The following is a 15,272-nucleotide window of genomic DNA, read 5'->3' on the forward strand; positions in this document are numbered from 1 at the left end:
AAATGTAGATGGTGTCATTTAATTTTTCTGATGTTTTACAGATAAAAGAAAATTCCAGCTGATAAATGTGATTGGGTCACTTATGTGATCAGCTATTTTATTTTTTCTATAACAAATGACTGATGCGTCATGACTGAACCACAGGCATTAGGTTGTAAACCTAAGTAATCCAATGGACATCAATCTCAGGGGTGGTGGGGTTCCCCATCTCTAGGACAACTGCAGAGAGATTAAGTCTATTTTTACACATGCTGTTGAAACTGCTAGATAGATTAGAATATAAGTGCATCTCTGAGGCGGGTAATATTTGCAGTGATTAATGGATAGATCCATGTATGAGCGTTTAATTGAATTTAAAGCTTTATCTTTCCATTATCCTCTGTGTTCAGATATTTCAGTCTTTACTGTCGGAGGCACACAGCATACACAAAAATCCCAGCACATATCTTCACAGAAACCGTTTCCAGATGGATGCCCTTCTATCCCTCTGGTGCAGACAGACCAGCACGCCGGCTCCATCCACCATTTCTCAGCATATTATATCCAGCGCACAATCACAATTGGCGCTACTTTAGACATCCCTCAAGCATGAATGCAGCACAAAGCAGAAATTAATGCATGGGCAGTTAGGCAGACAGAATGATATAATCTGCTTATAGGTGACAGATTAAAAGATCAAGGGAATCTGGATACTGACTTTCTCTAGAGCTTCACATGGGGAAAAAAAAAAAAACTGCTGAAAACCCCCAGCATTCACTGCGATTATTAGAAACAAGTGAAGAAAAGCAGCAGAGCATGAATTTTGTAAAATTGGATTTTATAAGGTCCAAATTAAAGTGTGTAGTTTAGACATGAGAGAAGATGAAGCAAAATGAAACCACATCTATACAAGGGTTTGTTTCATCGGTGTTCCAGTTTTGTTTTTCTTTTAATCAATGAAGGGAAATAAATTAAGACAGTTTAAAAAGAGCTTTTCCAGTTGATGTCAAAGAATGGGAATGTTCCCAATATCTAACATTAAATCAAGTCTAACAGTAAGAGAGAAAGGAGACAGAGGACAAGATTATCAACGCAACAGAAGGCAATTATAAATACATTATAGGGCAAAAAGCTTTCGCGCTAAAGACCAGTAAACTTAAAATGTTCCTGAGATGTCTTAGATTTACCACTGCATTTACTTGCCAATTAATCAGTAATGTCAACATATGGGTTCAGATGGATGTTTGTTTGTTTTTTTTATCTTAAGTCTGAATATAGTGCAACATATTAATCCTGTCCCACAAAACTGATAGTGCAGCCACATGCAAGCAAACAACTGATTTATTCTTAAACTTATTCCAAGCAGTCTTCATAACAGAGAAAGTTCACAAAAAAGGTCACAGTTTCATTGACTGTCTTCAACGTACCGATGCTCAAATCTTTTATTTGTTTTTAGAAGAGACAGAAGCCACAGTCTCCATGAAGTGCAGGTCGACCGGCTATCCGTCTTCAAGGAGGATCAAAAGGAGGTGCACACAATCATTCACGCATACAATTAGGAGAGCCGCGTCTATGCTTTTCACTTATTCTTGTCAGAGTTGAGAACTTGGTTAACAGCTGGAAAAGAAAGGATAAATAGGAAATGCAACAGATACCAGGGCAGAGATTTATGTACTTGCATAAAAATAACACCTTAACATTTTATTCAAAAGAGGGTTTATTTAGTAAATTTAAATAGTGTAACATATATATAGTATATATATAGTGGAGATAATTTGACACATTTTGTAAGCTAAGGCTTATATATTTGGTCCATAAAAAAAAGCATTCAGTTTCTCAGAAAAATAGTATATTAGACAAGACCAGTAAGAAAAAGTTTAAAAAACATAACACATGTCAGCCTACTAAAATGCTTGAGCATGCACCATACATAATATGCCACGTTTGTTAAGCGTCTATCTGGAACCAACTGCTGCTGCTTCAATGCAGAGTTGCATTGCGGTGATGAGCCAGTAGCTCTGCTGAGGTGTTACGCCCAGCTGGGTTCAATAGTGGCCTTGACCTCGTTCCCATTGTTGGCCTTGGTGTCTCATCTTCCTCTCCATGACACTCCAGATTAGCTTTGGGGTTTTGGTCAGGCAAGTTTGCTGGCCAACCAAGAACAGTGATACCGTTATCATTAAACCAGGTATGGGTCCTTTTGGGTGTTTGACCAGGTGCAAAGGTCTGCAGGAAAATAAAATCAGCATCATAAAACTTGTCAGCAGTGCGAAGTGCATTTTCCCACAAGTTAGCTGCTGCTGCTGCTGTTGGCTTCGATAAAACAGAGCAGACCAACATCAGAGGCTCCTTGAATCATCACTACCTGGAAAGCTCACACAGGATATCAAGATAGATATCAAGAGCCTCTCAACTCTTCCTGCAGACACTGTACCTTGGTTCCAAATTAAATGGCCAATAAGATTCCAAAGATCAGACATTTTCAACTCCCAACATTGTATGTTATGGGCCTCTTTTTCTTAAACTGGGGTTATTGTTGCTGCTTTGCATTTTTCTACCACACTTTTTCCTTCCACTCAGCTTTTTATCAACATCTTTAGAGATGGCACTGAACAGGCAGCTTCATCAGCAATGACCTTTGCGGACTGAAAAGGGTGTCAATGAATGTCTGCTGGATAGCTGTAAAAAAAATCATTGGTCTTAATATTCTAATTTTCTGAGAAAGTGAACATGTTTTTTGTTCTTTTTAATTGACAAAGTCCTCTTAACAAATAAAAAATACTTTATATTTACTGTGAAATAAATCTTTATAAGAAAGTCACTTAAAATATTTCTGTTTTTCCTAACCCTAACCCTATATTGAAAAGCTGTACTGTGAATAGGACAGTAAGTTAATGACTCACCCTCTTTTGTCACAGTCTCTGTAATGTTCTTGGCCTTGGAAGTCAGATCACTGACAACCGTGTCCATGGTGGCCTGGTGTTTCAGAAAAAATGGCCGGATCAACCGCTTGTACAACATGTCAGAGCCGTTCCACGTCACTGGAGCCATACACCAAATCAGGAAAATGCACTGGGGAGAAAGCGGAACAGATTTCAGATTAACCTTAGCTGGACTTTTTGGGCTGCCACTTTAGCTTCTGTGCTACATTAAGCTGAAGAAAGACTTTAACCGTCTGTTGGAAACAATAATCTGACATATTCAGAAATAAGGATCCACTAGTTGTACCTCCAACATTCCAAATAAGGCCTGCTATAGCAAGACATAAAGTACAGGACATTTTTCCAAATGCAACATTAGTTAATACATACAGATAAATGCAGGATGCCTGTATATGTCTATATACATAAAAATCATGTTCCTTTACATTTCACAAAGTTTTATGTGGGAGATATTTTATCCAATTTACCTTTGAAAACTATTTCCTATTATCCAACCATCACATTGGGCTACTAATGCAAACAAGACCAACAATAATTTTCAGGCTTAATTGTCTGAGAATCCCACAATTCACATAATGTGATTCAACTGAAGCAGATGTGAAGAGCTCAAACAACTGTATGCATTTGCATCCTTTACAGAATAAATAAGTTTAGTACACAAACTTATTCTAAAGGTGTTTTAATACAGATTCTCCACAAGAGGGCAGCTTTTGCTAACTGTATTTAGAACAGTTTTCCACCCAACCCAGCAGAAAACTACATAAAATCTTCAGAAAGAGTGTAGTTTAGTGTAAAATGACAATACGGAAAGTACTGAAGCAGGTCTCTCTGATACAAATGGTCCCAAACATTAACTCTGTTAGCTTAAATGCACATACAATGAATTTAAAAGTTTATATTAAAAATAGATACAAATCAATTAAGCTTAAAAACACACTTCAGAGACAATTCAAGTGGGATTATCTTAATGAATACATAAAGGAAACACAAATTACTGACATTTATCTCCATCTTGAAAACATTCAGTTGTAAACAGTCTGATCTTAAATCGATCAAAACAACAAAGCAACATGTTTTATTAGGAGATGCACTATGTACCTGACATGATGGTGGCTCTTGACCTAAAAAACAAATGTGTAAGCCTATAATTACTGCTCGGCACCTTGATTGGCCTTTTTTTTTTTAACAAGGATCCAGTTAATGCTGTTATTCATCCACCTCCACATATAATGCAAATGTAGGTTTTAGATCATTTAGACCAGAGTGTTCAGCATTAAGGGCTCTATGAGCATCCATTCTCATTAGCAGAAAATTTAACTTCATCTGTTACTAAACATTAAATCTAACTCTAGGATTTCCAGTCTCCATAAAAAGATGGGGATTATAAATCCGAAAAATCCAGTGCTAAAAATATGCAGAATAATCCTTTGAATGAGCTTAAGGGCTAACAACCAAACATTTTTTACCGTTAAATCAGAACAGAAATAACTCTGGAATTGACAAACCACCCTCCGCATGACCCGATGCTGAGGAAACTTATTTCCAACTACTCTGTTTAAGGGTTTGCTTTTCATGTTTTTTTTATATTAAATGACTTGCTTCATAATCAGTTACATAATATAGCATTCTTTTGTTTTTTTCATCACAGAAATAGGAAGTTTTTGTAACACAAATCCTTAATGTCTACGATTTATTACAGTATGTTTTTGATAATCCATGGTTAACCCACAACAAGTAAACTTTCAACCTTATAAAATATTTTCAAAATTCTTGTGATTTTAAGTCCAATTAATTAGAACTAGTGGAAATTGTGTAGGGTTGATAATCAGGCAATGCAGTACCTTCCTGCTGGATCTATATGTGTGTTTACTGTGACTTTTTCAAGGCTCTGAACTCATGAGCAAACAGTCACTGATGAGTCTGCTGAGGTGGGGTTGGGCGTGGCGACAGTGGTGCAGTAATAAGGTACAAAACCAAAGTTAAACGTTTCTTATTTTTAACATCGTCATCTGACATTGTATCACCACAGTTGGATTCATTATCACATCGATATTTATCTTTCAAATAGCCACTGGAAACAGAAATGTTGTTCAGTGAAACTGCAGGCGACTGGAAGATGAGAATTTTACCACGCTATGGGAAGTGCTGCCTTCCTTCAGGCAAAACAATACTGATTTTGTCCACTTGGGGGAGCCAAAATCAACCAAAACTTAAGAGTTCTTAAGTACTGCTTTAATACAGCAATCCTAGTGTTGACTTTACTACCTTTTACTACCTCAACAAGGCTCAACAAAGGTCTTGTCTAAGATCTCCTCCCACATGCAAAACCTTTGGCCATGTCAGAGTTTGAACATGTTTTAGAACAGCTCCTCCATGCCAATGGTGGATGCATGATACGATGTGCCAACACTGTTCATGGTAACATTTAGTTTTACTTTATAATTTGCAAAAAGCCTCAATCATTCTCAATGACCTGTTGAAGCCAATCTTTAAATGTTGGGTCAAACATTCTGTTAAAAGTATTTAGTTAAACAAAGTAATAAAAACTCATCATTTGTTGAAAACTCTACTTACTAATGTAGTGAGGTAGTGTGTTTTTTTTTCAGAGTACATTTCGCTCCATCAATAAATCTGAATTGTATATGTAATAATTAAAAATAACTGTAGTATATAACTGGTTTTAGGCAATGGTTTGGTTTCCGCAAACCATTGGAGTTAAATTTACTTTTCAAGTTTTACAGTGATCTAAAGTTGGGAAACTGTAAATTTTTCTATGGCGGGATGTAAAATGATTAGTTTCAACATATTAGGCAGTTCAAACACAGTACAATAGAGCTTAAGGATTTCATCAAGAATCAAAATTGTGATTTTTTTTTTAAACAAACTTTGGATTGGGATTTAATTTCCCTTTTCCTTTGCACTGAACCCAACTTGTAGATGTTTCAACCAAGGCTTTCAGTTTATGTGAAAGGTTCTTATTGCTACTTAAATGCATTGAATCTGTGTTTCAGCTGCATCTCGCTTTACCTCTCCATGTGGCGAAAAACCCACATCAAGCGTTTTACTTCCAAATAAAGGGATAGAGGGAGAAAGTTAATATATTACTCTTGGTAAATATAGAGTGATTAAAATAGGGTGACTGCAATTTGAAAACTGTGTTTTGGTTAATTTCAATTATATTGCAAATACAATTAACTTCCCAGTCCCTGCACACAGCCGGTCAGCCAGAAGAACAAAAATAATTTATCAACATCAGTTCAGGTCCTGCTGTATGTATAGCAAGAACTTTTGTACAGATTTTTTAGCTAAATGAACTTCAAACAGAGAGCATCATTGGAAAAGCCAAAATATTTTGAAGTTGAGTTGACAGAAAAATTTACGACCAAGTCAAATTCTGTTTGTCACCTTTTACTGTCTTTCAATGGCCTAAAGTTGAGTTAATTAAATTTACAACCTTTTACACCCTGTAGAAACCCTGTGACCTGAGAGCACAGCTGACAAACACATGTATGCATTTTATGGGAGAAATCAATGCATTAACTTACTTTTCCACAATAGTAAAAGGGGAACCAGGAGAGGAAGATGTCAGAAAAGGCCTCAACAATGCTGAACAGTCCATAAACGACCCAGTAGGTCAGCCACTGGGTGTCATCATCCTTGACGTTGCTCTCAATGGCCTTGATGCTGAAGGAATAGGACAATGTATGTCGATATAAATGTGTAATAAAAAAAAAGTCCAACTAATGATGATGAAGCCTTTAGGATTACCTGATAATATCGTCACATTAATGCAGAGACATTTGCATAATTATTTGCATTTTTAAACTGTAGGTAACATCCTACTTCCTTTATAATTTAACAGCTATGTTTTCAAACCCATTCATACTGCCTAAAAAGAAATGTGTACAAGTGGGCAAGTTATTTATATGTGCTAATCAGCCCAGGAATGCCATCATATTTACAATTTCTGTTGGGATAAGAAATAAAAAGTATTATCTATTTATATGTTTCTATGATTAAAACAAAGGTTAATGGAATTATTTATAAAGGGAGGAAGATTTCAAAACTTGGAGTGAAGCGTTTTCACACCAATTTAAAGATGATGTTATACGTACGAAAAATACGCTGGGTAGATGAATCCGATCAGGTTGCAGAGCAGTGAGGCTCCATATCCAAACAGAAGGTAGAGAGTGATGAAGGCGAGAATACCTACAAAGAAAGATGAGAGCAGAGGGCGGGGCAGGAAGGTGGAGGAGAGGATATCCAGTTACAACATAAATGCTGGGTTAAAGCATGTTATTGTGCCAAATCATAGGATGGAAGGATAGCAGAGAACTGGGACTAGAAGCTGTGCTGACATAAAGCCAAATACCAGTTATCAACTTTCAGCACATTTCAAAAATCACTGACATCTAAGCCTACACCTGTGACTGAAATGAAACAATTAATCAGTAAATACAATTCCACTGTGGGACACTATCAAAATTTACCCTTAAAAGTTAAAACCAAAATTAAAAGTGTCATGATAAAAGGCAGGAAATGAAACCAATTACCTCTTTTTGTCATAACTGCCAGCGCAGCTCTTCAGACTGGTCAATAGTATGTTTATAATTAACATGAATCAAAACAATGTTTTGTTGTGATACTCCCAAGTAGTTTGCTTCTAGAATTTTGGCTACAAAACGACCAAAAATATTTGCGAAAACCACAAATTTATGTAAGATATAACTGATGTAATCGGGTAATTTATATGGGTTACATTCAAACAAGAGGAAACACCATTCTAGGCATTAAGGATGCCATTTGCTACTCTTTACATCTCATTTGTGTCTTGCAGTTCATAAATTGATATCTATACAAATGCAGCAATAAAGAAGAAAGATGAAACAGATTGGACTCCAAGTCGGGACTAGAGCTCACATACAGAAACACTGCAGCCTGCAGAGATCAGACAGACTTGTTGACTGGAAACACATAAACAGCTGGAGGGTCTTCAGACAATGCTAATGAGAAAAAGCAGATGTGAAGCGTTTCAGTACGATTTTAAACTTACTTTATTCATTCAGCATCTATTCAAAGCAACCATTATCTCCCTCCATCATCTATACCCACTTTTCCTTGCAGGGTTTACAAAAGGTCTCATCCCTAACCAACTTCATATTTTTAGAATATGGAGGGAAGATGGAGAATCGGGAGAGAATTAATGTATGCAGACCTCAGGCTTAAGGGATCACACACTGTTAAAAATGCAAACTGTTTTAAAACGAATAATATTACAGCAGTAGCCTTCTTGCATTGATGCTACCTCTGCTTTCAAAATAAACTATTTTTGAACTTTTTAGCGGGGAACTGTTAAAGGATCATTTTAATTCAGCACCCTATTATGGAATTGGGTCCAAATTTGTCAACAAAACAAAGCTTTTGAGATCAAGTGTTGACCACAAATCCACCATTGGTTTGCTTTCAAAGTATATATTAAGTAGGGTTGAAATAATTGATCAGATTAAACATGATTATTCGATTACTGAAATAATGGTCAACTAATTTAGTAATCGATTAATTGTCAAATGGAGTATATAGAGTCTCTAAAACATGCCTTTAACTGACTCACTTAGAGTAGTAATTAGTTAAAAATTGTAAAAAAAAATACATATACACACATATATATATATATATATATATATATTTTTTTTTTTTTTTTTTTTGCATTTCAGGAAAAATAAAACTTTCATCCATCAATATTCTCTATCCAAAACTCCTGAAGTGGGTTTCACCCGGTTTAATGTCTTAAAAATCTTCTTTAAAGAACCTTTGGCTATTACCGTACTGATCATTATTTGAAAAAATAATCGTCGGATTAACCGATTTGTAAAATAGTTAGTTGCAGCCCTAGTATTTAGATTCAGACCTCACATCCAAGGTGTAACAAAGGTAATCCCTACAAACTTGCAGCTCAGCAAAAAAGCAAAACAAAAACAAAACAGCCCAAAACAGTGACAGTTGAAAGCAAGTAGCAAAAACAACATTTTTGCTGCAGGCAAAGGAAAGAACAAGACTGAGTCTTTCAGCACATTTAACTGCAAAGCTGAAAGCTGATAACATGACATTAAGGTTACTCCACCTTCTAACCTGGTTCTTCTGATTGGCTTTATTAGGATGCCACATTAAGATAAATTCTAAGTACTTTGACACTAGTCATAATCAGTTTTCATGTTACAAGTCCACAATGCTACCAGAGTGCAGCTCACAGATTAACTGGTAAACTAAGGAGGCGATATGATGCCACTCAGCTGCTGTTTATCTCTACGTTCTGCTGAACACGAGTTATTGAACAGCCAAGAGCCATTTGATTACAATGCTGAGTATTTACTTAACATCTTTGAATTTATAGCTACACTGCTGATACTTTTTCCATCACAGGAAAATTATGACCATGAAGTTAGTAAAGACTGAACAGCAATAAAGCCGCTCCCCAAAGGTTATTTACTAGTCACCATAAAACTGTCACTCGTCACCTTAAAAAAAAAAGTTCATTTTATGATCACAAAACAATCCTCTCACTATATTGATCTCCAATATCTTCAGAGATTAAATCACAAAAGTTTGTCCAAAGTGTGATGTTTAAATATTAATAGCCATTAGAACTGATGGCTATCCATAAATGATCTTTTAAAGCTTGTAGTTTGATTCAGCTTTCTAGTAAAAGCAATGAGTGATATAGAAGCTTTTAGAGACAAAACTAACAGAAGAGGACCGAGCAATATAAACGGGTAATTATAAAAAAATGCACTTAGTTCGCTAATGGGTGGGATGGCATTATCAGCCTTAATCCAGGTCCATTTTCTTTTGTGTTCAACCACTTGAAGTGTCTCAGTTTAATAGTATTTACATCATTATCAATCATCTGTAGAAAGAAGACAGGCTTTAGTTTCTATTTTGACTACCGGTACATTCAAGCTGTTTTCTTAGATTTCAGAATTAAAACTGATAACAAGAGTACCCCTAAGATTACTCAATCTATCCATCCTTCTATCAACATTACAAATCTGAGATATTAATATAATCAATGTAGTCTAATTTAGGGCTAAAAGTTTGTTAACAGCTACAATTAAACACACTCACTGTTGCTGCTGGGTCTTTTTTACCCAACTTTTAGTCAATTAACCCTTGCCCCATTTATCTTAGCAAGCAAACCATGTAAATGACATCATTTAAAACGAAGGTGTTAACCAACAAGTATGGAGAAATCAGTCAAACCACTCCTACAATTATTAAGACGGAGGAATTCATTTCACAATTTGTCTGCATGCAACTGGCTGAAACCACAAGAAAGCATGTTATTGGAGTCAAATTATCAAACAATAGTCATTTCATAAATAAAAAAAGCTAGCTAAATGTGTATCATAACTTTATGAGCAGAGGGCTTTTAAAATAAACAATCGAAATTCCTGGCAACTAAATTTAGTTTTTATTTTGGGACCGTATAAAACTGGATCTGAAAGTTTTAAATCAATTTAAAAATGGCACCCAAGTGTTGTTCCAGATTATCTAACTTGTTTCTTTTATGCAAGAAGAAAAGCTCCACTCTCAGCATAGTGCCTCGGTTGGCATGCGGTTCCCCTCATTTGATTTCCTGCTTCTCTGTGGTCACAGACACACACGCATGGCATTGGGTGAGCACACCATTATATACAAAGCTTTCAAAAATGTTAAATTAAAGACAACAGCAAGAAGAGAAATATTTAGGAAACATTAGTGAATATGATATACTTGGTATTATGCAGCACAGCCCAAGTTTACACAGCTAGAACACACAAAGTCCTTTGCAAACAGGCTTTTGATCCATGTATAAAATACTACAACTGGCTGCACATGAAACCTGCAAAACTCAGGATCAGCTGGCACATAAACTTGGCTTTTTGAATGCAAACTATTGCACTATTGTGAACACATCTCATTTGATGATATTTGAATAAAAATGGTGGGTCTGAATGTAGGGCACTCTGCCTGGGAAGTTTCATTCAGCTGCAAACAAAGAACTAGACTGTGGTGTCTGGCTGCCATATATTGACTTCTGCTATGCATATTGATTCTGCTGAGCTTTGTCAAAACAAAGCTCTCAAAAAGCTAATGGGTGGAGGAGTTTGAAGCTGAATGTCATCCCAGGATATCCCTTTCCATTTCTGCCCTGCAGTTGGTATTTTAGGGCGGATAAAAATACTCTCTGGCCAGCTGCGGGTGCATTTGGGATTTTAACAGCAACGTTCACATAGAAATGCTTTAGAAATAGAAATAAATTGAGCTGGTTGAACTTAGGCATGAAAGAGGGGTAATAAACAAAGAAAGGCAGTCAACTTTGGCAGCCTGCTTTTGCAGATATGGGGCAATTATCAGTAGAATTAGATAACGCTGACCTACAATAGACGGCGCAGCTTTTAAGCCAAACTAATTCATTTACCTGTATTTAAACGCCTTACAAAGTCTCTAAAAGGGAGCCGACATGAAGTGTTAACATACCCAGTGTCATATATTCTCTCTTCACTCCCGTTTTTTCTTCCAGCACCGCCAACTGGTCGGTGACAAAGTTTTTCTCATGGAGCAGAGTCACAAAGCGTTCTTTCAGATGACTCATTTTGTCCTTTTTCCTGAGCCTGTGTGCAACACAAAGTGAAACAGCTAACATGATACAAGCGTGGATATTTTATACAAGTTAAAGTGAATGTATTTTCTTATTTATTACTAACCTCTGCTTGTCAACTTGATGGCAAAGCGGCAGAAAAACGCCAACTGTTCGCTCGCTCAGAGCAACGGGCAAGGGGAGGGGGCGGAGCTTGAATCAGTGCGCTGACCAATCAGGGCGCAGCTCTAACCTCCTGGGTTCTTCTTCCTGTTGGGCCTGAAGGCGTTCAGCCTCCATACACATATGTAATTAATTATATCAGGGCTGCTTATAAGAGCACAACAATCTAAATTAAAGTAGAAAAACAAAGCATTTTTTGCAATAAAAAAAAGATTTCTATTGCTTATTTGCTTGTCTAGTTTAAACCGGTTTTTGAACAGCTGAAGCACTTTAAGAGATTTTAACACAATGGAGATAGTGTGTTCTGCTGGTGTTGGTATAAGAAAAATTCTGTCAATGCTTCAGTTCTCTTGATAATCTGTGGTTCATATTTTGAAACACACCAAAACTTAAGCCTAAAGAAAAAATAGACTGTTTTGATTTTTGAAACAAAAACTAATGTGGATTTCTTGTATTTTCAAAATTTATTCAATTAAGGTCACAAAAGAGGGGGTGCCTAATATGAGATTTATGTAGCTCTGTATGAGTAAACTCTTATTTAAAGCCTAACATATGGTTTCACATTCGGTTGCATTAAATCTATATTTTATTTTGATTTTTTTGAGACAGATCAACACATAATAACGGGTCGCTCTCAGGAGCTCAGGGAATTCCAGTGTGGAACAGTGATCTGATGCCAGTAGTGCAACAAATCCAGTCTTGGAGTTTCCTCGCTTCTAAATATCCCACAGTTACTTGTCAGCTGTTTAATAAGAAACATTAAGTGTTTCAGAATGATTACTCAGCTATAAAGTGATAGGCCATAAACTGATGGAGTGAGCCCAGAGGATGCTGAACCACATAGTGTGAACAGGTCGCCAACTTTCTGCAGTCACCCACTATATACCTCCAAACTCCATGTGGCCTTCAGATTAATTCAAGAACAGAGAGCTTCATGGAATGGGTTTCCATGGTCCAGCAGCTGCAGTGAAGTCGTAAATCGCCAAGTACAAATGCAAAGCGTCAGATGCCATGGTGGATAGCACGCTGCCACTGGACTACAGAGCAAGACGCATTCTCTGGATTGAGGAACCACACTTATCGATCTGGAAATCGGATGGACCTGTCCAGGTTTGATGATTGCCAGCAAAATGGTACTTGCTTGATTGTATTGAGCCCAGTGTAAAGTTTGGTGAAGGGTTGTTATGGTTTGGCATTGCTTTTCAGGAGCTGGGCTTGGCCTCTTAGTTCAATTTAAATGAATGAATTCTTCAGCATTCCAAGATCTATTGGATAATTCCATTTCCCAACTTTGTGGGGACAGTTTGGCGCTGTCCCCTTCCTTTTCCAACATGACTGTCTGGTGTGAATTAATTCAACTGCACTGCACAGAGTCCTGACTTTACCCCAAAGAAAACCTTTGGGATAGATTAGAGAGAAGACTGAGAGCCAGGTCCTGTCATTCAACACAAATTTGCTTCTAGAAGAATTGTCAAAATTCCCATAAACACACTCATGAAGCTTCCCAGAAGAGTTAAAGCAGTTCAAGCCATAAAGAATGGAACGATGTCATATTGAACTACTGTTCATTAGGAAGGGGATGTTTCGTCAGCTCAAATGTGACTCAAGATAGATGAGTAAATACTTTTGGTAATATATTTTATTTGTAGTATAAACAGTAACTTTTTTCCTTTTTCTGTTGTTAAATTGAAGTGTACAATTCAGGCCAGGAAAGCATAAACCAAGCCTTCTTCCTTCATCTTGTTCACTAAATAATTTTTCCCTGTTTATGTTTTGCAGCTGAAAATATTAATAGTTGGAACCAATCCCTTTGTAGGATTCTTACTTTCTGGACCAGGGCTGTCCTCCTCTTTGATTAAGATATAGATCTACTGACATTCATTGTGTTATTGGAAATGCAAAAAAAAAAAAAAAAAAGAAAGAAAAAAAAAAACATTGATATTGATCTGTCAGCAGAGGGCAGTGTAGAACAATTTCTGGAAGTTAAGTCACTTTTGGGAGCTCTGCGATCCACTGTCATGGAGTGAGAAGAGGCAGAGTACAGCCAGGGAAGAAAGTCAGTACAAGACAGGGACACCCAAAACAAAATCAAAATAAAACTTCTATGTGAAACTTTATGAGGGATTTTAGAGGCCAAACATGGTGGTGGTAGTGTGATCGTCTGGGGCTGTTTTTGTATAAGTTGACATAAGTGATAGTCCAAAGAACTTTGATGCCTGATACAAATCTAAAAGGAGAACATCCAGCCACTATTTTTTTTAACCTTTAGCTCAAGTGCACTTTGTTTTAGTGCAAAACAATTATTAGAAGTGAACCAGCAAGTCTGACTCTGAATAACTCAAACATATAAACAAACATTAGAAACCTTTAGAGTGGCCTAGTTAAAGATATAAATCCCACAGCAATGTTTCATCATTACCTTATTGATTGTTCATGCTTAAAACCCCTTCAATGTAACTAAAATGAATCACTATAGTGAAGAGAGGGACAAAATTCCTCTTAATGATACAAAACGACTTTCTGAAAGTTATTAGAACAAAACTGGTGGCAGTAGTTGTCACCAAGAGCATCACAACCATCTATCAGCACTAGACGGTAATAACTGCATTTTGTATTTTATTTATCTTTGTTTTGATATCAAAATGTATTTACCAATCCTAAACTTAAAGTGTTTTAAAAAAAAAAAAGAAAAGAAATAATAATAATAAAAAAACAAAAATCATTTATTAAGTGAAAATGTTCTTTCCAAGCCTTTTGGATTAAAGTTCAATTCAGAATATTATTATGTATGTTTTATGTGTGTTAGCAACGTTTATGTTTCTACAGCATGTTTATGCATTCACTGTACATTTGCACTATGCTTGTTTCTGAGATTGAAGCATTTCTCTTTTGAGTATTTCTTTTTTCTTTTTTTGGAATAATTTTGCAGACCAACTATTAAGCTTATGTTCTGCCACCTACTGGACTAGAGTGCGGACAAAAGATTGGTAGCAAAATAAAACAAAAAATACAAATATTCAAACCTCTAATATCAGTTCTGCAACTGGAAGTTGAAGATTGGTATTTTTGATTTTAGGGCCTATTTAAGCAAAATCTTCATTAACATCACCTTAAACCTGAAACTCAAACAGACTCTTCTGTTATTCTTTAGATAAGGCTTTTCCACAATATGCTAAATACCAATAATAATATATTTCCTTTATGACGTCTTTGATCCGATGCTCAATGGAGTTTTTCAATTCATTTTAAAGATAAATGTATTGGTTTTGATCCATATTTAAATTCTATATGTTTATCAAAAAAATGTTAAATGATATATTGTACAATATTACATTCTGAGATGTTAGGATATGCAAGGTTAGGTTAGAGATGGGATAATAAAGTGCCAGTGTGAAATATTTGAAGGAGGCAGAGTTGGACATAAATCTGTTGTATGTAATCCTACATGTTAAGCTTATACATTGACAATCACTTTGTTTCTTTGTCTTCTTTTGGTTTTACCTGCTGTATCAGGGTATGTAGCATAAATCACGTTTAATAAGTTTACTTTA

The 15,272-nt window shown here is 36.1% G+C and overlaps 1 protein-coding gene across 2 annotated transcripts; it reads right to left on the reverse strand.

Annotated features, from left to right (window-relative positions):
• Positions 1–894: 894 nt before the first annotated feature.
• zgc:101744 (uncharacterized protein LOC541409 homolog) lies at positions 895–11,784 on the reverse strand. Of its 2 annotated transcripts, none has more exons than XM_038273970.1 (6): positions 11,666–11,784; positions 11,439–11,572; positions 7,037–7,130; positions 6,467–6,605; positions 2,883–3,051; positions 895–1,596 (listed from the first exon to the last, which is right to left on the reverse strand). In XM_038273970.1, exons 2-6 carry the CDS (start codon positions 11,551–11,553, stop codon positions 1,559–1,561), a joined length of 555 nt encoding a protein of 184 aa, XP_038129898.1. In that variant the 5' UTR covers positions 11,554–11,572; positions 11,666–11,784; the 3' UTR covers positions 895–1,558. The 2 variants fall into 2 exon arrangements, with proteins under 2 accessions (XP_038129898.1, XP_038129907.1); XM_038273979.1 differs by lacking the exon at positions 895–1,596 and adding an exon at positions 1,701–2,205 and having other exon boundaries at positions 11,666–11,697.
• Positions 11,785–15,272: the final 3,488 nt, after the last annotated feature.

This window comes from Cyprinodon tularosa, unplaced genomic scaffold (assembly GCF_016077235.1).
Source record: "Cyprinodon tularosa strain WSP-4 unplaced genomic scaffold, ASM1607723v1 ctg120, whole genome shotgun sequence".
Lineage (NCBI taxonomy): Eukaryota > Metazoa > Chordata > Actinopteri > Cyprinodontiformes > Cyprinodontidae > Cyprinodon > Cyprinodon tularosa.